The following is a 21206-nucleotide window of genomic DNA, read 5'->3' as shown; positions in this document are numbered from 1 at the left end:
GTTTGTAATATCATCACAGCGTTCTAGGCCTACGATAGCCAGTGATTTGGGGCATAAACAAGAAGTTGCATGTTTTTTTCTCATCGAGGTGCCCACTTTTTCTTGGTGCCCAGTGTTGCTGGGCAGTGGGCACACTGGGCAGCCCACTCTTTGTTGTTATGGTTGTTTCGATGTTTTTTTAGAACTACAAGTCCCATGGGCCACGTATATTTAACGCACAAACCGACGGAACGACTGTGATTAGCCAATCACATCACGAGCAGCGCCCTGCGTCACATTCTCTGACCTATTTTTTCCGAGATATTTTTTCCGAGGCAGACAGCGAGTGGCGGCGCCATATTGAAAGACGACATATTTTTCGATTAAACGGCTAAAACGTCCAATTCGCCAAGATGCTTTACCTGGAAGACTATCTGGAGAGTAAGTATGAGATTCGAGTCGCGTCCTTGGTCGACCGGCGGGGGCGTTTTGGACCCGGGTGTGTGTTTTATTCGGTGTCGCTCGCTCGAGCCGTTAGCCTAGCATGCTAGCATTTTAACGGCTGTTTTGTTCTCTTGGCAGTGATCGAGCAGCTACCCATGGACCTCCGCGACAGGTTCACGGAAATGAGGGAGATGGACCTGCAAGTGCAGAGTATGAACACGCACGCGTACACAGTGTACACACACACCACGTGCTTTGTTTGTTGTCCTGCAAGATCAAAGTTAGGATGTTAGATGTTGTTGAGCGACCTGCTGAGACATTTAATTTCATTCAGTGAGAGAAATATGTCAGTCACCATTATATTAATAAAAGAGAAAAAGTAAAGTAGCTGCAAAAGATTATTGCAGCTACCGTTAATAACTTTTCTGAAGTTCAAGCAGGACCACAATGGAAACATCATCAGGGCATTTTGTGTTATCCTTTTCCCATTATTGTACATAACTACTTATAGTCCGTACCTTTTGCAAGTTTTAATAAAGTATTCATTAAATCAATCGCCTTAATTGCTGGTCAACTAACTTTAAACTTAATAGAGCAATGGTTTTGTCTGTGGTCCATGAATTGGGGGTTAGGTTACCCCAGCAAAACGACATGTTAGTTTGATCTTTACTATTGCCACATTTGACTCGCCTCGGACATACAGCTAGAGAATCAATATTTCCTTATTTGATTTTCCCTCTTATCTATACATGGTTAGATATTACGATAATGATATTGGACAATAAATGATTTCTGGACCAAATCATGTCGGAGATAACATAAGATTGTGGGTACCAGAAATAATCAGTCTGAGACTCTGAGTGGGTAGTGGAAGCATTGCTGAGTTGAGTTTACTTTACACTATGCTCTAAACAACTTATTTCATTTGATGGGAGGGATTGCATAGCTATGTAGCTCTGTAGAAGGCTATGGATCAGAGCTAATAGCTATGTATGTTATGGTTGTAGCACAAATGTTGACAAGAAGCTGCAATGTAAGAAACATTTAAGACCTATTGTATTTTTCTGTTTGGAATGCTTTGACCAAGCTGACATAAGATCACAATATTTCAGTGTATGTATAGATCACAATGGAGTGCCGAAGTCCTGACCATCTCCTGGTTCCAAGGGATTCGAAGGTTTTTCTCTATGGAGAATAAAAATCTTAAAATCGTCATTGTGGTCCAAAAATAAACAAACTGTCTCTGCAATATTGCCGGAAGGTGTGGCTGTATCATTTACGACAGTCAGTCATTCATATTTGATACCATATTAGTTTTTGGTGAAAATGTAACTTAATTCAGTAGCAGTAACATTAGTGTTTTCTCTGTCGTGATTCTTCATATGAGTGAAATGGCCTGGATGATGTTGATTTTTCAAACAGTTATGAGGTGATCTAAAATCCCCCTATATTACAATGCAAATATAAAATGTACACGAGCCTGTGGACTTGGCGATATTGACTTCGGTGCTCTATATACAATTATGTTTTACTTCCCTGGAATATCCTTGCTTACAATCAATCCGCTTGATCTCTGGCAAGGATGCTGCCTTGGTGCATCAAAGATGATCAGTAACTATTTAACCAGAATGTAAAGTCAAAATGAGTGCCAAGAGCTGTCTTCACCTTGCTCTGTGTTACTCAAGCATGCAATTACTTTGCTGTAAAATACACAATGTATGGACGGAACATGTAATGTAATTTATGTAACATAGTAATGGCAGAGCGTTTGAAATGGTTGTGTTGTGTTCGTTCATTTCACCACCAGATGCCACAGACCAGCTGGAACAGAAGGTGATTGAATTCTTTGTCAACGCTAAGAAGAACAAACCAGAATGGAGAGAAGAGCAGATGGAGGTCATAAAAAAGGTTAATAATCATTAATTTGTTCTCTCATGAGAATCCTCTTCCCTTTTAAATTTGTCTATCTGTAGTGGCAGCAAACACCAGTTTATGAAATGTGTCTACAGTGCGTTAATATGGCTGGTATTTGTGATAACTTTCCAGGACTATTACAAGGCTTTGGAAGATGCTGATGAGAAAGTTCAGTTGGCCAATCAAATCTATGATCTGGTGAGTATCAGTGGTGGTGGAGCTGCAACTGTCAACTTTCTGAATGATTATTACATTGATAACTTAAAAGTGAATCTTATTTATACATCAATGAATCCATTGGTTTGATTAACTACTTAAGCCTTCTACCTATTTTATACTAATGTAACGCATTGTAAGCTTTTAGATATACCATTTCCATATATTTTTCTACAGCATTTAAGATTAAAATATATATTTGCTTGCTTGTTCTTTAAATTATAAGTTTAACTGTACCCATAGAATCAATGGCTGTCCTGCCAATGTCTCTTAATCGTTGGCTCATAGGAAAACCTTGGGAAAAGCTCAGTCAAGTTGCAATCAAATTGGAGTTTGTGCTCTTGCATTTGATAGCTGTTATGTGGATAACATGCCACTAGATGGCAGTGTAATGCTTCATATATTAATTTGTATTGCAAATGCCTACCATTGTGGAAGTGATGATTACATTGTAATAACAGATAATTCAAATAGAACTGATCATTTGTGTGTGAAGCATCTTTTGCCTCCACAACACCTCCTATGTGCAGTTTGTTGTCAACAATATGGACAGAATATATACATTTAAGGAAAGACGTGCACAGCACCAATCATACTTATTGACAATGTGAAAATTGCTGTTGAAATTGTAACACATGGGGTCCATTATAAAATCCATATTTGTCACTGGTCCTGTCATGGCTTAATAGAGTTGTGATGCTTGCACTGTCTTCCAGGTGGACCGGCACTTGCGGAAGCTGGACCAAGAACTGGCAAAGTTCAAGATGGAGCTGGAGGCAGACAACGCCGGTATCACTGAAGTACTGGAGAGACGTAAGTGCCACTTTCTCATTGACTTGTGTAGCCAAACATCCAGATGCAGCTGGAAAGGTGGAATTGAGCTCATGTCTCCGTTTTTATCCTTCAGGATCTCTGGAGATGGACAGCCCCTCTCAGCCGGTCAACAACCACCACGTCCATTCCCACACTACAACTGAGAGTATGTATTCTCTACTTACTTGCACTTTTAGCACTAGTCTCACCTTGGCAGACGATCAGATATCTCCGCCTACCGATACGAGACCAGGACTAGTTACTCCATTCAATGTAGATGTCACCAGACGACGTATCGATTCGTTAGGCTCTCCGATCTTCTGGTTATTATGCAAGGCTATTTTAGTGCTAACCAGTATATTGGCAGCCCTGTCTTGTGTGTAAATTTGTCCTGCATGTCTGTGTTTATGACAGAGACCAGGAAATATAGTGCACCCGTGCACCACACTACAGAGCATGTCCCAGAGAAGAAGTTCAAGTCTGAAGCCCTGCTGTCCACCCTGACCTCGGACGCCTCAAAGGAGAACACCCCAGGTAACCATCACTACCGGAGCTGCTCTTCTAAAGCCTGATTTATACATGGTAGTATGAAGGTGTCCCAGGTCAAAAATAATTAGTCTTGTAGATCTGCTGTTTTCGGCATGGGACAACACATACGGTGGTGCCATGCCATTGGTCCCACAGCCATTATTCTGACGTGACGCCCAATGGTTCGAACAATTTCACATTGGACCGAAATCCCCTTACTTAGACCAACGGTCCATTATTCCGAAATCTGAAGAGAAGACAAATTCCCATTGATCCGAAAATGTGCCCTCTCCATGGTTCTGAACCAGCCGAAACGCTGCAAAAATTTGTATTGAGTATGTCGTCTTTACTTTACCAGAAAGTTTAACTTTCGTGTATCTCTTAACTTGATCCAAGCAGCTGTCTTTTTGTCTGTGTGCATGCTCTCAACACACGCGATGAGTAAAGTTCTAGTCTACTGATTTTATGTCTAAGACTAAACATGAAAGATGAAATGCAAATAAAGTATATAGTACGAATTGCCTTTCAGCGTATCTGCTGTGTTATAGCCATGTGTTAACATAGTTATAACACACAGCCTGTTCTAGTAATGTTAATTTGAAGTTTGGCACTTTGTATCACTACCATGATCATTCAGTAATCGTCTTTATTGGTTGATGGAACAAAAATGCATAATCTGCTGTAAAGAAGATGTATTCTGCTGTCCATAATTATTATCCAGACTGGATAGAAATTAAGTAAAGCAGAAGTCATCTGCATGTTTAGTCCTAGACATTAAATTGGCCTAGAATTTTACCCGCCGTGTTGGGAGCATGTATGCACAGTGAGTCAGAAAGTATTCCGCCCGAGAAGAGTGGGCGGCAGCTTGGATAAAGTAAAGAGATGACACGCTCACATGTGTGTCACATGTGCATATCAGAATACTCTACTACTAGATATGCTGAAACACAAACTTATTTTGCTGGAACAATAGGAATTCAGTCTAATGGGATGGAAAACCTTCGTTGGTGCTTCGGAAATACGGGCTGTCACTGTCAGGACAATGGAGTCAGACCAATTTATGACATTCTCGACTCCTCAGCAGCTCGGCCTTAGTTTTTGTTTGTCCCTCCTAGGCTGCCGTACCAACAGCACCACCGCGTCCACTAACAACGTGTACAGTGTCAACTCCTCCCAGCCTCTGGCCTCATACAACCTCAGCTCCCTGCCTGCAGGGCCTGCGGCCGGAGCAGGGGCCATCACCATGGCTGCCGCACAGGCAGTACAGGCCACTGCACAGGTCGGCACACACACACACACACACACAACATAACTAAGCTAATTTGATAACTCAATCTTATTAAATGTTCTATATTGATTTTATTATCACTTCTAACATCTATCTACTAGTCAACAACAAGGAGGTGCAGACACTAAGTTAATAAATGAAAGCTAGGAGATGAAATAATCCTGGGGTGGTGATGGCTGGCTGGCATGGATACATATTTTTTTCAAACTATTTTCTCCCACAGAATACACAGTGATTCATAGTCATTGAAATTGATCTCACCTAAGCCATTGGGTCTATTGAATCTGTTGTAATGTGTGTGTGTTCGTGCCGTGCAGATGAAGGAGGGCAGGAGGACATCCAGTTTGAAGGCCAGCTACGAAGCCATCAAGAACAACGACTTCCAGCTGGGCAGGGAGTTTGCCCTGTCCAGAGACGCCACAGGCTACTCCTCCTCCGCCCTGGCCTCCACACTCACCCAGACCCTTGCCCCCACCTCCACCTCTGACTCCAGGGGACGCAAGTCTAAGTAAGACAACACAGGAATGTCATACGATGTTAAATCAAAACACAAATTAATACACTGACTTTCATTTAAATCTGCCATACTGGCAAGATTATCCAAGTATGTCTCTGAGCCATTCAAAGATCCAATCTTAAACCTTCCGACTTGTTCAGTATTTATTTGGATGACTTCATCATCCGAGTGGGAAGGGAGGAGTGGTGCATGACTGAGACAAACAAGGAGACAGGTTTTTGTCATGGTGACCACAATCTGTTGTGTATCGGACAGCTGAAGCTTGTCAATATGTTGCGTGAACGTGACTGTCTATATAACTTATCTTGTCTTCCCAGACAAAATTTGTCCGTGGACACCAGAAGTTTATCACAAGTTTCACAGCACGTTGAAGTGCTGCACGTGTGTTTCTCTGGCAAAATCTTTAAATATTTGTCGAGTGCATGTTAAAGAGATACATATTTGGGACAATACGGTAGTTATAATAATCGATTATCCAGTAATATGCAATGCAACCACATTTCCAAATCACTTAAGTTTTCAGAACTCGGAGCCCATGTTAAGTTGCATGCAGGTGTCGTGTGCCATTCCCACTATCGGCGAAGGTTAAAGCCAAGGACTGTCTGACTCTATTCTCTCTTCTCCTACCCAGAAGCGGCATCAAGTCTTCTAATCATCAGTCATCTTCATCATCCTCTTCCTCCTCACTGTCGTCATGCTCCTCGTCCTCTGCGCTGGCCCAGGAGCTATCCCAGCAGGCCTCAGCTCTACCTGAGGCAGAGGCCAACAGCCAGGTGGACTGGACCTATGACCCCAACGAGCCCCGTTACTGCATCTGCAACCAGGTAAACGCAACAAAACACAAATAACTCGCATGGCACTGAAACTAAAATCCATCTTGTTTCGGTTAGAGGGTTCCCCAATGAATTTTCCTCAAGGGCCATATTTTGACTAGGGTACCAGGCTGGGGGCCGAGTCTGCGAGCGCAAAAAATGTGGGTTTTTATTTCTTCATTAATTAATTAATGAAGCTTAGAATAGATGTAGAACAGTGGTTCTCAACCAGTGGTCCGGGGCCCAACACTGGTCCTTGAGGGGGTTCCAGGTGGTCCCCAGCTAAATGATGGAGAGTGGGTAACCACCTTATAAATCTTTAACTCTTGAGTGTGTTATAAAATTAATTTATTTTCAGGGCAAGACCCCATTTGAAAAGATATGGCAGGGCTCTAGCAGTGATTCTCATTTTAATTTGAAGGATGCCCAGTTTGACATGCATAGGCTACTGACCCCCATTTAATGCCATTTATATCTGGGACCTCAATTTATTATAACTTATTTATTTTTATTTCTTTGGAAATTCTTCAAGAGGCCACAAGGGGGCGCCTTGCGGGCCGCAAATGGCCTGCAGCTATTGCCAACCCCTGGGTAGCACCGGCTCATAAAATTGGACCCGGTCTGAAATGATATTTGGACCGAACGGAGCCGAGAAACATTCTAATTTGCCGTGCCTGCCCAGAAACGGCAGACCTGGTCCGAAACGGAGTAGAGAAGGTTTGGACCAGGTCTGAAACAGAAAATTGGATCCGATCCTAAATTGATTTGGACCCATAGTGTGTCCCAATCTATATTATGCTTTTTTTTCACCATGACATGAGACTGCTTGTCTGTGAGCAACGTCACCCTCTCCGGTGCAGCGGAGCGTTGCACAATATTAGTGCATTTAGCAGCACCAACATTCTTACTGGAGCCGTCGACGATCACAACAAAACTGTCCCACATTGCTCGCTTTGATTTGTAGTTTGCTTTGAATTTCACCCAACTCGCTCACTCAAGGGATTGCATTAATATAGCGTATATATGCGTGCGTGCGTGCTGTTGGGAACTTGGGATTGCGGTGCGCCTCACTCCAAATCGCCGTGAATGTAGAACAGAGTCTGGGCTATTCTACAGTCACGCCACAGCGATTTGGATTGAACCGCATCCCAATCCCCACAGTGCGCGCACACAAACACAGACAATATGGCCTTTTAGAATGTAATTATTACAAAGCACACATGTCTATTTTTCTTAAGTTGAAGGGATATATATATATATATATATATATATATATAGCTAGCTAGCCTGATCGCAATAATTTGAGCTAATCACATTTATTTTGGTATAATCATTAGAATGATTTCCTTTCATTTACAAATAAAAATGTCCTTTCATCTGCATAACCAGTGTGAAGTGAGGGGGCACTCGTGTCATGATGCATCACATTCCGTGCTCAACCAATCAAATCGTCACAAAAAAAAAAAGGCTGACAGAAATGTAATCTTCATTTATATGCTCCAAAGTTCAATGCCAAAAAAACACAAGTTATTAATCGCTATTGTTTAATTTCATGATGGACGGTGACAGCGCTAGTTGTAGCCACAGTGGTTTTGTTTATGAAAGTAATATGGGGGCAGTCTTCATTTTGTTGCATTGCTGCAAACCAGAGATACATTTTTGAGGCTTGTACATGGAGCTGTTGAAGTTCACAACATTGGATGTTTTTATCGTCTGTGTCTCTTGAGTTGACTGGTCACGAATCTGGCCAAAACGGGTAGAAAGGCATTATGTGTATATTTGTCTGTGATGTGAAAGAAAGGGAGTTCGATCCAACAAACTAGGCCTACCCTTTTGATGTAGTCTTTCCTTCAAAATAGTTTGACAATTCACATGATAAAAAAGCAGCACTGTGTACTTATTTTTTTACCATTTTCAAAAGAGTCATTGTTTATCGCAACAGAACACACTGTTGCAGAGTAAATCTAAAAGCTGCGGCTGTCTCACTAGAGACGGAAGTCATTTAGTTCTGCTTCGTTGAACACAAATTTACCGACACAATATGCACTGGGACCAGACAGAACAGCAGGTAGGCAGATGGAACTACAAATTAGTTGTCAATAATGTTTTGCGCTCTGCATTCTTAGACATGGTTGTTTTAAAAGTCTTTCATAATGTGTCCTTTGCAGTTTGCAAGATGGTTAACTCACAAAAAAGTTGTTGTCTGTTGACAACCACTATATTTGTCAGAAATCTTACACTGTGGCTGTCTTTTCCTCCTCAGGTGTCTTATGGTGAAATGGTTGGCTGTGATAATACTGATGTAAGTATCAGGTTTCCTGGTGTAAGGATGTTTGCATACCTCTCATGTTTAGTTTTAATTGTATGTAACTCAAAGAAAGACACAAACAGACAAGTCCAACCGTGTGTGTGTGTCTCTCCTCAGTGTCCAATTGAATGGTTCCACTATGGCTGCGTGGGATTGACGGAAGCCCCCAAGGGCAAGTGGTACTGCCCTCAGTGTACGGCTGCTATGAAGAGAAGAGGCAGCAGGCACAAATAGATCACCTGTAGATCCTCCTTCATGGACCACCCCACGACGCACCCTAACCCTGTGGTCCCTCTCATAAACAAAAAAATGTATACATGTTCCAGACCCCACACACATGGTGTGTGTCTCTGTCTGTTTGTGTGAGTGTCTTAGCCATGTCATATGGTGGAGGTCTGAGGCGGACACTCTGGCCTAAGTTCTGTGTTTACAACGTTTGGCGTTCTGGAGGAGCCTCGTTATTTAGATTGAACCTTCCTACTGATGACTTCAACTCCCCTGTCCTCTTATACCCTCCTCTCACTCAGTACCAAACATTCCTCTTCCTCGCCATGACTAGGTGGACCGCTACAATCCACTCTTAGACTCTTGTAACGCAACAAGTGCTGCTGACGGGAGCACGCACAAGGGATTCTTTATTTTTCAAAACTTGGTTTAACGTTAGCCAGGGGCTCTTCCTTGGACTGCAGAAAGCCCAGGGAAGCCTCCTGATTGTGTAAGGTGCTCTCATATATCGGAAACGTTCCTGATATTAATTGATTATAACGGAGGTGGTGTGTGGCATTAAGTTACTGCTGTCGCATAATACATTTGACACTCAAGAGTCTCGTAAATGTTTTTCAGAATGTACAGTATGAGAACAAATTAATTACTGAAGCCTGTATGTATGTGAGGGTGCAAGTATGTTTGCTGTAAGTGTTTGTGTTACCAGTCATTCTGCACTGAGATGGTGTGTACCATTTCCAGATTATGTCAAAAATAAAAAGATTTTTTTTGCTACCTCTTGTGAACAATGTAATTTATTTGTATATACACACGATTGATCTACACTATCTGTTTCATAGCCAGAGAGGGTAGAGCTTGGCAAACTAGCCGTTAATAATGAAGTGAGTATTTTCCACTAGCCTGACAGAAGAGAGTCCACTGTTTTAACAGAGCCTGGAGATGGGTGGGGTGAGGGCTGAGGGGGTACACGTCTCGACCGACCTCCTACTAAGAAGGCATGTGTTGTGTGCTCATTTAGACCGTGGAATTTCTGCCCTAAACCGAGGAGCTTTCCCATTGCCAGGTTCATCTAAAAAAGTTCGACCATTTGAATGATGTCGACGTTTGCTGCACTGTGCGAGCCCAAGTTCACGCTGTGAATCAGTTACGTGTGCGCGTCTCAGCGATCCAAAGGAAGTTAACTTTTTTGTTTGTTCTTCGTGGGCTTAACTCAAACCAGGTGGCACTACGTTCAGCACAAGCTCATCTGATACGACAGTAGACCGCCTGGAGCCCCTGGACCAAGCCTGCTTTAAGACCCACACTTTTAAGTAGTTTGGTGAAGTTGTGGAGCGGGTCGACGGGGAGGGCTCAAGCCTGTGACGAGCGCAGTCATGAGGTAGTACCGTTATTTCACTGTTTTTAAACAGCGGAGACTAGACGCTCTGCTTTGATGAGACTATCGAAAACACCGGTGCGCACCACGGATCACCGAATTCAAACGCACGAGGATCGGTGTCGGGAAATGGGTTTTTAACTTCGTGGTTTAAGATGGATATCTGTAGACATGTCGAATAAAGTCCGGCAAATCTCCGCTTTCAAAGAGAAACTGTAGTTCCGTCGTTATTATAAAGCGAGATGCGTAACCGGAGTGCGCGTTTTGGCACTTTTTGGGCACAGCCGCAGGATCTGCTGTTCACCCGAGGAGGACAGCGAGCCGCACCGAGGACGATGAGATGTTTGCTTTGAGATGGAGACCATCTAATCTAATGAACAGCTTGTCTTAAAGCAACACCTTGGAGAGAGAAGCCGGGATGCTGTGCGGCCTCTTCTGGTCCCTGCGCCGCAGATACTGCTGCTCCGGCCCCTTGTTGCTTCTGGGGGTCGCGGTGTGTCTATTCTACCAGACATTAATGGTCGCACGGAACCGGTTCAAACCCAGCCAACCTGCCACCGAAGACCTGCGCAACAGGTCCACGGATGAGCCCCCTGACGAACTGTCGCCGGTTACCGATATCGGACGACTTATTTCCACCCTAGAAACTTTAAAGAGAGACAGAGAAGTAAGTGCGAACCTATCTGCCGGATGCTTATGGTGACCGTGACCCTTGTGATTGACCTGCATTATACTGACCCTCATGTTTAGAGTGAAATGAATGGTTCTGCGTGGTTTGTTGTTACTCACATCACACACACACACACACACTCTCTCTCTCTCTCTCTCTCTCTCTCTCTCTCTCTCTCTCACACACACACACACACACACACACACACACACACACACGTTTTAATCATTATTGGATAAAACTGTGAATACTCACAATGACCCTTGTTCTGATTAATGTGACTCTTAGGGCCGAGTTGAATAGCTTTTCAGTGTGTAAGAAACTCAAGAGAGTTTTGCTAAAGTAGAGCAATGTTTATCGTGGCTGTCATTGTTGGGGTATTTTTAGCTGCCACGGGATGGGGGATGACAGCTCATTGGTCGGACACACACACATGTGCCATAAAGGAAGTCAGCGGAGGGGTTTTATTATCCTGCTCAAATTACCCCAGCAAGATGAGTGACACCTGTGAGGCCCAATCGAAATAATGCAAAGGGACACTGGGTATTTTAAGAGGTCACTGCCAGGTCCTCGGTGCCTGACTGCCTGTACGTGCCTGATATAAATCTTGTATATTATGAATCATGCATGCTGTGATGAAACCAGTCCCTGACAGCTAACATATCAGTAGACTGGTCTGGTGACAAACAGCTGACAGAGTGACTGTGTCAACATATAAACTTTCTATTTAGGTCTACAACATTGTCAGCAAATCTGATGAGATCTAGCCATCATCACTGTGTGTGTGTGTGTGTGTGTGTGTGTGTGTGTGTGTGCGCGCGCGCGCGTGTGTGATCAGTTTGTCTTGTCAATGTAATGTCTTGCCTATGGTAATGCCATTGTTGCAGGTCATCAGCAGTGTTGGGTGTAACGGCGCTATTAATAACGGCGTTATGTAAGGGACTACTTTTATTGGTAACGGAATAAAGTAACTTGTTAGTTTTGCAATTTATTTAGTAGTTAGTTCCTTAGTTACATTTCCAACAAAGTAATCCCGTTACTATAATGTGTCCCTGTTCATTATGTTGGCAAGATTTAAAAATAATAAAGCCCCGATCTGTCTGCGGAGTTATATTAAAGTCTACTCGTGAATCAATTCACTATGGGTTATGTCCATTCTTGGACGTAAGACAGAAGAAATCTTATACACTCACGTTCTAATGGTATTAGAACGGGCTTTACGTCATGACGCAGTGCAAGTCCCTCCCCCGAGGCTATAAGTGCCTGCACTGCTGTCTGGACGTCATTCGTTTTCTTCTTCTGCGTTAAGACAGACAAGCTAAATCACAAGAGAAAGGCCCAACTTCCTTATATATCTCAACAGGACGAGTGGCCTCGGTTGCTCGGTACCACGAGGTGGAATTGGTGTTTTTTCTTAGTGTAAGCTACACTCACGAAGAAAAATAATAATAAAATAAGCTGTTTTTGTTTCCGTGATAGACCTACCAGCTCCGGACAAAACCAAAACTCAGCTTTCAAACGCAGGTAGGCAAAGCTAGGAGCAGCTAACCTGATAGCTAACGCTAGCCAGTTTGCAACAGGCTAACAATTAGCATTCTATTGTCCAGGCGCTAGGAGCCCACAGAGACAATTTCCAACACAGGTAGACAAAGCTAAGAGCAGCTAACTTGATAGCTAACGCTAGCCAGTCTGCAACATGCTAACAATTAGCATTCTATTGTCCAGGCGCTAGGAGCCCACAGAGACAATTTCCAACACAGATAGACAAAGCTAAGAGCAGCTAACTTGATAGCTAACGCTAGCCAGTCTGCAACATGCTAACAATTAGCATTCTATTGTCCAGGCGCTAGAAGCCCACAGCGACAATTTCCAACACGGGTAAGTAAACTAGCAGGGCTAGGAGCGGCTAACCTGATAGCTAACGCGAGCCAGTTAGCAGCAGGCCAACAATTGGGCATCCTACTGTCGAGGCAATAGATGCCCACAGAGACAACTTTTTTCTTTGCTGAGAACGTGGAATTCCGCAAGAAAATGGCAGAAAAGACGACAAAGTCCTGAGCGGCGGCCCGTCGCCAACGTAGAGGGGCTGTTTTTCCTGCCACAGAAGCAATGCCGAGCAGACCACTGTAGCAACGCAACGCTATGCTAAGGATGGACCCGCACGACACGTGCGTCTACTGTACATCATTTTGGTTCTCACGGTATTGATGTATTGTTGTACTGTTCTCAATGCTCTGACTGTATTGTTGTATTGTTCTCAAATGCTCTGGCAATGTAAACGTTGTTTTCTCATGCCAATAAAGCCCTTTGAAATGAACTGAAAATGACTATAGGCAGGCCGAGGCGACGTTGAACGTCCCAGACCAATGCCAGAAATGTGTGACCATAGACCGCCACATGAAACTGAGGCGCGGAGACGTCTTAGTTTCGTTCATTTTCCCAGTGTTCTTTTGCCCAGGCACGGCGCAGTGGCCTCAGGCCGAGAGGACGTTAAGGTTAGCACCGGACTCGAATGTTCATACTGCTTTACCCCTAAGAGGAGCTGCTGCTGCACCGCATTTTATAAAGAATGTGTCGCTGAATACTCTGCCTCCCATTTCCTCCCTTGGTTCAAATAAATGTGTGCAGAACGAATCAGCTGAATCATTGTACCCCTGTGTAAACATGCGGGATATGAGCCCACTACCGCGCCGATCGTTACAACGATCAGCGGCAGTGAGACAATACAACACGATGACAAAACCTCTAGCAGGTTTTTGCCATCGTGAGACGGGGCCACCACGCCAAATTTCTCAAAAGCACGATGGCAGAGCCTCTAACCAGAGGCACTGCCACGCCAAATTTCTCAAAAGCACGATGGCAGAGCCTCTAACCAGAGGCACTGCCATCATGAGACGGGGCCGCCACGCCAACATTTTCAAAAGCATGATGGCAGAGCCTATAACCAAAGGCACTGCCATCATGAGACGGGACCACCACGCCAAAATCTTTGGCACGGTGCCCTCCAAAATGGATAGAATGCGTAGCACACGCACACGCACACCCATGGGTGGCGGGCAGTGTACAAGCTGCAATTCACTGCGGAACCACCCACGTTCGAGAAAGTAATATCCTCTCATGCGAGTGGGCAGGCGGCCGAGATCCTTCGGACCAAAATACTCTCCCTATTAGGCAATAATGCCAATCGGGAAGTCCCCCTAACCGCTTTCCCAGATCCAAAGGACAGGGCGGATTCAGCCTCACTCAAACGGATCTACGGCCACCCTGTAGCCGTGGCAAGAGCCCTGAATGCCGAGGCCCTTTTGTAGGGCTCCCTCACAATGCTGACGGAGCTCATTGCTGCCGGTAAGAACAGCAGGAGGAATGCGGAGGGGCTGCGTCACCTACTAGTACTACTAGAACCAGCCCCACCATATCGTCCGCCAACGGCGGGGCCCAGCCCTTCCGCCGGCTGAAAGAGGCAACACAAGAGTGCTCTGGAAGTTCCGTGCGGAGCAAGGACAGGCTCGTGCTTAGCCTGCCGACAGAGCGGCAACTGGCCGCGCTCGCAACCAGCCAGTGCAGCCACGAGAGTACGTCCCCCAGAGGACTCCTCGTGGCAGAGGCTCTTACCGTGGATGGCGATGCGGATTGCGGACACGCTGGATAGCATGAATTTTGAAAGGACTGCTCAAAGGTTCAAACCCGATTCCGATCATAGAGGCCACGGGCCCCACGTCGGAACCGACGGTAAGGAAGAGGAAAATGTTAATGCCTACCGCAGAGCGGGAAAGAGACTACGAACATTCCTCTAGAACAAAAAAAGCTGTTGCTGTGTTGAATACCGCTGTGAAATGCGGCTGTGTACAAACCACAAATGTACAAAATCATGTTTAATAAAGCGCTTGATTGCATCGATGCCTCTTATATTAAAGACAAAACACAATGAAACAACAACTTCGAACCACATGACAGGGGCATGAGCCCACCGCGGAAAGAGTCGCTAGACTTCTCGACAGCGGTGGGACGGACGGCGCTTTGGCCTGTAGCGAGCAAAAGCTCGCCGCAGGCTGGAGACGTCGCGACCGCAAACTCTCCTCGCCAGCCCGGTTAGGCGAGGAGAGGCTCCTAGGATAGGAGCACCACGACAGTTACATCCCCAAGCCACTAGGGAATGCTGCCGCTCGCAATGAATCCCATGCTAGGGAGCTCGTGTTTTTAACAGTGGAAGCTATGTGGCGCGTCCCCCTGGGTATTACTCACAGTGAAGACGGGTTACAAACTGCGATTTGTACAGTCACCACCCAAGTTCGGGAAGATAATTCTCTCTCAAATGGGGGGCAGGCAGCGGAAGTACGTCGGGCCGAGATCCTCGAATTACTGGCCAAAATAAATAAATAAATAAAATAATAATAATTATATATATATATATATATATATATATATATAAATAAATAAAAGCTGTCAGAGAGGTTCCTTTTAGACCAACAACACGACGGTTTCTACAGCCGCTTTTTCTGGTCAAAAATAAGGGGGGGGGGAACTACGACCTCCTGGATCTCAGAGCTCTCAACACATACCTCAGAATTTTCAAATTCAAAATGCTGACAGCAGCGACCCTACTGCGCTCTCTGCACTAGGGCGACCGGTACACCAAGCGGTATCGATCTCGAATACGATTTTTTTCCGTATCCCTATCTATCCACCACACAGGAAACTCCTGCGCTTTGGATGGGATGTCACTACCCCCCAGGGTATTCGTGAAATGCACTCAGGCGGCACTAGCTCCTCTGTGTCACCAAGGGACTCGTATTGTCTCCTCTATCTCTTGCTGTGCGCAAGTTAGCCAACAGAGGCGCTGCTTCACACGAGACTCGTGGTGGATCAGCTATCCTCCCTGGGCCTTTTACTATAAATCATGCGAAGAGCACGATGACGCCTGAGAGACGCATGAGATGGCATAGGCATAACGTTGAATTCTCTCTCCTTCTCAGCCAGGCTGAGCCAAGAGGGTGGAACCGTTTCTCAAATGTGTGACACTTTTCAGGATCATGCGTCCGTCATTTCACTAAATACGTCTAGGCAGACTACATATGAGGCCATTCCAAGAATGGATGCGGTCTCTACGTTTCTTTTTTCGCGCAGACGAAATGTAAGCCTGGGTATCGAGGCTAGTCTCTAGTCTACGTATTCCTTCCAACCGCCGATATCAGGAGTCAGAGTGACAGTGGGGTGCGTTCAAGCACTCAATTGGTGGGAAAACAGAGCCACGCTTACAGAGGGCGTCCCTATGAGAATAAACACTTCCAGGAAAGTGGCTACTACGGACGCCAGCACGTCGGGGTGGGGTGCCACTGTCGACGAAATGGCAAACAGGGGGGTGCGGCGCTCTGAGAAACGCCCACATCAATTACCTCGAACTGATGGCAGTATTACTGGCACTGCGTCAGTTCAAACCATTTATTCATGGCCGCCACGTCCTAAAAAGGACGGACAACACTACTACGATGTGTTATATCAACAAGCAGGGCGGACTTTAGTCCAAGACCCTGCATCTACTAGCCTACAGACTAGTCACGTGGTGCGACACACACCTCCTTTCGATCAGAGCCCGTCACGCCCCAGGGCTCCTGAATGCAGGAGCGGACCTGCTATCCAGGGGCCAGCTCCGCTACGCGGTTTGGTCTCTCCACCAAGAAGTGGCCGCTCAGTTATGGGACAGGTTTTTGGCATAGCCAAGGTGGACCTGTCTGAATCAAAGGGTGCTCGTCACTGGGACTGGATGCACTAACTCACAAGTGGCCGCAGGGCCTGTCTTTCCTCCCCTGTCACTAATACTTTTACAACTAAAGTTTTATCTCTATAAAAGTAATACGACCCACCTTGGACAGAGTGAGAACTCAGGGCCTAGAGGTGGCTCTCATAGCTCTGGCGTGGGGGTCGTGGAGGTCAGAGATATCCTCTCTCCTATGCGACCAGGCATGGCAGCTTCCGCTGTGGAAGGATCTGCTCACACAGACTGGATAAGGGTCTTTTCACCCTTGCCCTCAGACCCTGGATCTATGGGCCTGGCCCGTGAAAGGAACTTTTAAGTGCTGAGGGTTTGCCCCCGAACGTGATGGCCACAATTCAGGGGCTAGGGCCCAGTCCACTAGGAAACAACACAATGTTGCCTGGAAGGTTTTCGAGCGATGGTGCAGGAAGACCAGGCCAGGAATAACCATTCCGGGCCTAAGTGAGGACGGCTCTGACCCTCCTACAGGGTCTGCTGGATGACGGGTAGTCCCAATCATCAATCAAGGTCAATCTGGTAGCTATGTCAGCATGTCATACTGGCATGGGGGATAAGGCCCTGGGTGAACACCCACTCATACGATAGTACATAAGAGGGGTTCGGAGGGACCGCCCGGTTACTCAGTCTCTGATTCCTTCCTGGGACCTGTCATTAGTGCTGAACGCTCTAACAAGGGCACCTTTCGAGTCATTGGATTCAGTAGGATGGAGATTCTTAATTTTAAAAGCCGTCCTTCTATTGGCTCTCACTACAGCTAAAAAATAAATAAATATATATATATATATCTACAGAGCGATCTACAGGCGCTCTTGGTGAGCCCTGATTGCACTATCTTTAGTGGGGATAGAATGCGGGTCATGGTAAAACCAAACCTGGCCTTCATGCCCAAGAATTCCAACCTGGCTAGTGTTCCGGTGGACCTAAGGTCGTTCTATCCACCGCCACTTAGATGGAGGAGGACGAGAGGCTGCATCGTCTATGCCCAGTGCGGGCCCTACGAGTGTACATGGACAGGGTGGCTCCCTTCAGGAAGGGCAGCCAGATGTTTTGTGGCCTGGGGTGTTAGCGTAAAGGGAGAACCGGTCACTAAGGTGCGGTTGTCCCAATGGATCATGGAGGCCATACAGATGGCTTACTCCACGGCTGGGTCAGTGCCACCAGTGGGGTTAAGGGCACACTCCACCTGAGGTATTTCGACATCCTGGGCGCTCTACGGAGGTATCTCGATACAGGATGTCTCTACGACGGCAAGTTGGTCTTCGCCTTCGACTTTTGCTAGGTTCTATAACCTGGATGTAACAGAACCTAATGTGGCACATGCGATCCTGCAGGTTGCTTCCCGGTGAGGCATGTCCTTTAAGATATATATATATATATATATATATATATATATATATATATATATATAAATAAGGGAAGCAAGTATATAATATATATGTATATGTACGTATATATGTATATATGTAAACACATAAGTGAATAAACAGTCAACCTAGCTCTATATACCTTGAAGCCTGTATATTAGCGACTAGGATAAGACTGAGGCCAGAACTCATGAGACGGCTGGGACCGTCAGTGGTTAGGCCTCGGGGCACGTAAGATGACGTGGTTCATCGGCTCCTTAAGGTAGGAACAGGGACCATGTGGACGGGTCCATTTGGTTCCGCCTCTTATCAAAGTCAAAAGGTCGGTGACCTTCTGACCTCGAAATGGTTGTCTCATAGCCTAGGGGACGTGACCGTCACACCTGGGACGTCACAGTCCGGGGACACACATGAGGACGGGTGTGTACTTCAGTGATTTGAAGGGAGTTTATTAGGTCTCCCATAGTGAATTGATTCACGAGTAGACTTTAATATAACTGGAGGTTATGCAATAACCATGGTTATATAAAGGATATGAGTGAATCAATTCACCAAATTGCCCTTCTAGCTTGTTAACGGCAGAAGGAGAAAGTATTACCGAATGACGTCCAGACAGCAGTGCAGGCACTTATAGCCTCGGGGGAGGGACTTGCACTGCGTCATGACGTAAAGCCCGTTCTAATACCATTAGAACGTGAGTGTATAAGATTTCTTCTGTCTTACGTCCAAGAATGGACATAACCCATAGTGAATTGATTCACTCATATCCTTTATATAACCATGGTTATTGCATAACCTCCAGTTAATTTCTCCTGCCTTCTGTCCTGTGTGATTTATCCTTCCAAGCCCCAAGCCCACTATACCATGTAGGCCTACTATACATCCTGCGTCTACTACATCCTGTAGTTCACTTAAGAAATAAAAGTATTGTTACAAGTAGCTTTTATTTTGAAGAGGAAGAGGAAGTTGTTTCGGTTGTAGCCAGTTACCATGACAGTGGCAGTGGTGCCGGGTGGTAGTGGAATAATAAAAACAACACGCTTTTAGCCAAAGTTCATAAAAACCGCATGCGTCTATGACTTAAACAATGTAGGCTAAACACTTTGGAATTACGTTAAACATGGTATATCCTCCGTGGCGGCGTCATTAGGTGAGTACTAGTAAATGAATTGTTACGTTTCATAGTATCATCAGTGGTGTATGGATGGGGCCTGGATGTGACAGCTGACAGCAATCAGCTGTTCATCAGCGTGTCAAACAGCACCATAGTGTTGACTATAGGTTACAATCTGCCCACCATATCAATCCCACAAGTTTGTGGCACCTTTTGGTGACCACCTTGTCTAAAACTACAGAAGTCATACTAAGTTGTCAAAATAAATAACATTTAAAGTCATAGCCAGGCCTACTAATAGGCAACAGTCTGTCACCAAAAAACAGCATACGTAGGCTACACTGCTGTTAGAAAAACACAATATGCTGCACAGAGATATTTGAGATGATGAGATTGAGCAAGTGGACATTTTTGGCATATGGGTCGTGCTACAGGAAAGAAAGCCATGATGGGGTCACCAAAGGTTTCGTCCTCCTGGGATCACAAAGGTGCACACTGCACAGCACATTCGGTGTCAATATAGTAGTTAGTTATAGTAGTTTTGTTGGACAGAAATACCAACATTGCCAGAGTGGTTTAAGAGGACCTGAGTGTCTTTAGCAGTAGTACTGCCTGAAGGTCATATACCGGTATGCACCACAATATATCATACCAGGTCAAGCGGAGAGTGTGTGTTTAGGTGCCTGACCATATTCTTAGTAAGCCTTGCAGATACAAACTCTGGCCCATTACAGCCATATAGCTGCAATCCACAAGTTTCATATTGTGTCCCGGGATCAACCTACTGCTCGCAGCTCGTGCGAGAGTTGTCTCGTGTAGCCAGACAGACAACTATTCCACGATCTCTGAATGCTATATAGAGTCTGGAAACGAACTAGCCATCTTAGCTTCAACATTCAACACACTGTTCTGCTTCGAGTAGGACTCGTTTTGGCCGCTGCACCAAGTGAGGGTCTAGTCAGTCTGGCCACGCGAGACTAGTGTGAGGGGAACGCTCCCCTTGGTCAGGGGATTGTGCTCATATGATTCAGGCAGTACTACTTGTCCACCAGTAGGTGTCCTACCCCAGGGGAGACCACCTCTAACCTCTACAGATGTACCAGTTATATGTACCATATAGTTTAGATGAAATGTTTTATTCACAATGTGTGTGACATCATCATCGTACCCAGAAGTTTTGCGGGAGAGCCTATACTGAGTGGCAAAAAAACTACTTTTTGGCCTTGACAGCCCATACATCCAAACAGAAAAGTCTGATTGCATTAAATGACGTTAAACGATGTTAAACTCACTTTGCCACTCACTTTGCCATTCGATTTGCCACTCACTTTTTGCATGCGCATACCCTCTATACGTTCCGGATTGCAGCTTTATGTTCCAAACTGTGCTGTTCTCCAGTGCTGCAAGCAGTTGTGTTTATTCATACAGGCACTTGATCACACCTGCACTTTCTATCTCCGACTTCCAGTTTGCTCCACCAATAAAACAAAAACGCCTTAAAATATTCTTAAAATATATGCTATGAAAAACTATATTAGAAAGTATGTTTGTGTCTTTGTGCATATTGTTCAGCTCTTCCCTGGATGCTTGACAGATAGCCGACGAGGTCCGTGGATAGACTAGAGGAAGCAAAGTTTTGAATAGTGAATGGGCTTCCTTGGGAGAGCAGGACAGAGTGGGGAGAGGGGAGGCATGGAAACAGAGGCAAGCAAAGAACATATGACAGACACTGTAGATAGGGACAGAATAATGAATAAATGTGCGTGTGTGTAGTAATGGGTGTTTTTACAGTGAATGTGGTGTAGCTGTCCATTAAGTTTTCCCAGAGGCTTCAGTCACAGCACTAGCCACTGTAATTTAATTATG

At 45.2% G+C, this 21206-nt stretch overlaps 2 protein-coding genes across 2 annotated transcripts in view; both read left to right on the top strand.

The window, feature by feature from the left end:
* Positions 1 to 309: 309 nt before the first annotated feature.
* On the top strand, positions 310 to 9818 carry ing3 (inhibitor of growth family, member 3). Its single transcript, XM_080757860.1, has 12 exons — positions 310 to 420; positions 562 to 633; positions 2231 to 2331; positions 2470 to 2535; positions 3270 to 3366; positions 3461 to 3532; positions 3781 to 3900; positions 5010 to 5173; positions 5500 to 5690; positions 6331 to 6523; positions 8775 to 8813; positions 8937 to 9818. Exons 1-12 carry the CDS (start codon positions 393 to 395, stop codon positions 9051 to 9053), a joined length of 1260 nt encoding a protein of 419 aa, XP_080613986.1. The 5' UTR covers positions 310 to 392; the 3' UTR covers positions 9054 to 9818.
* Positions 9819 to 10091: 273 nt separating this feature from the next.
* cped1 (cadherin-like and PC-esterase domain containing 1) overlaps positions 10092 to 21206 on the top strand; it is a 109792-nt gene continuing 98677 nt past the window's right edge. The window contains exon 1 of the mRNA XM_080757155.1: positions 10092 to 11086. Within this exon, the coding sequence (XP_080613281.1) occupies positions 10838 to 11086 (249 nt within the window). The 5' untranslated portion in view covers positions 10092 to 10837. The remainder of the gene's footprint in view (positions 11087 to 21206) is intronic.

The sequence above is a fragment of the Protomyctophum bolini genome (genome assembly GCF_963924005.1).
Source record: "Protomyctophum bolini genome assembly, chromosome: 23".
NCBI lineage: Eukaryota > Metazoa > Chordata > Actinopteri > Myctophiformes > Myctophidae > Protomyctophum > Protomyctophum bolini.
The sequence above is the reverse complement of the archived record's forward strand: the minus strand, read 5'-3'. Positions and strand labels throughout refer to the sequence as shown.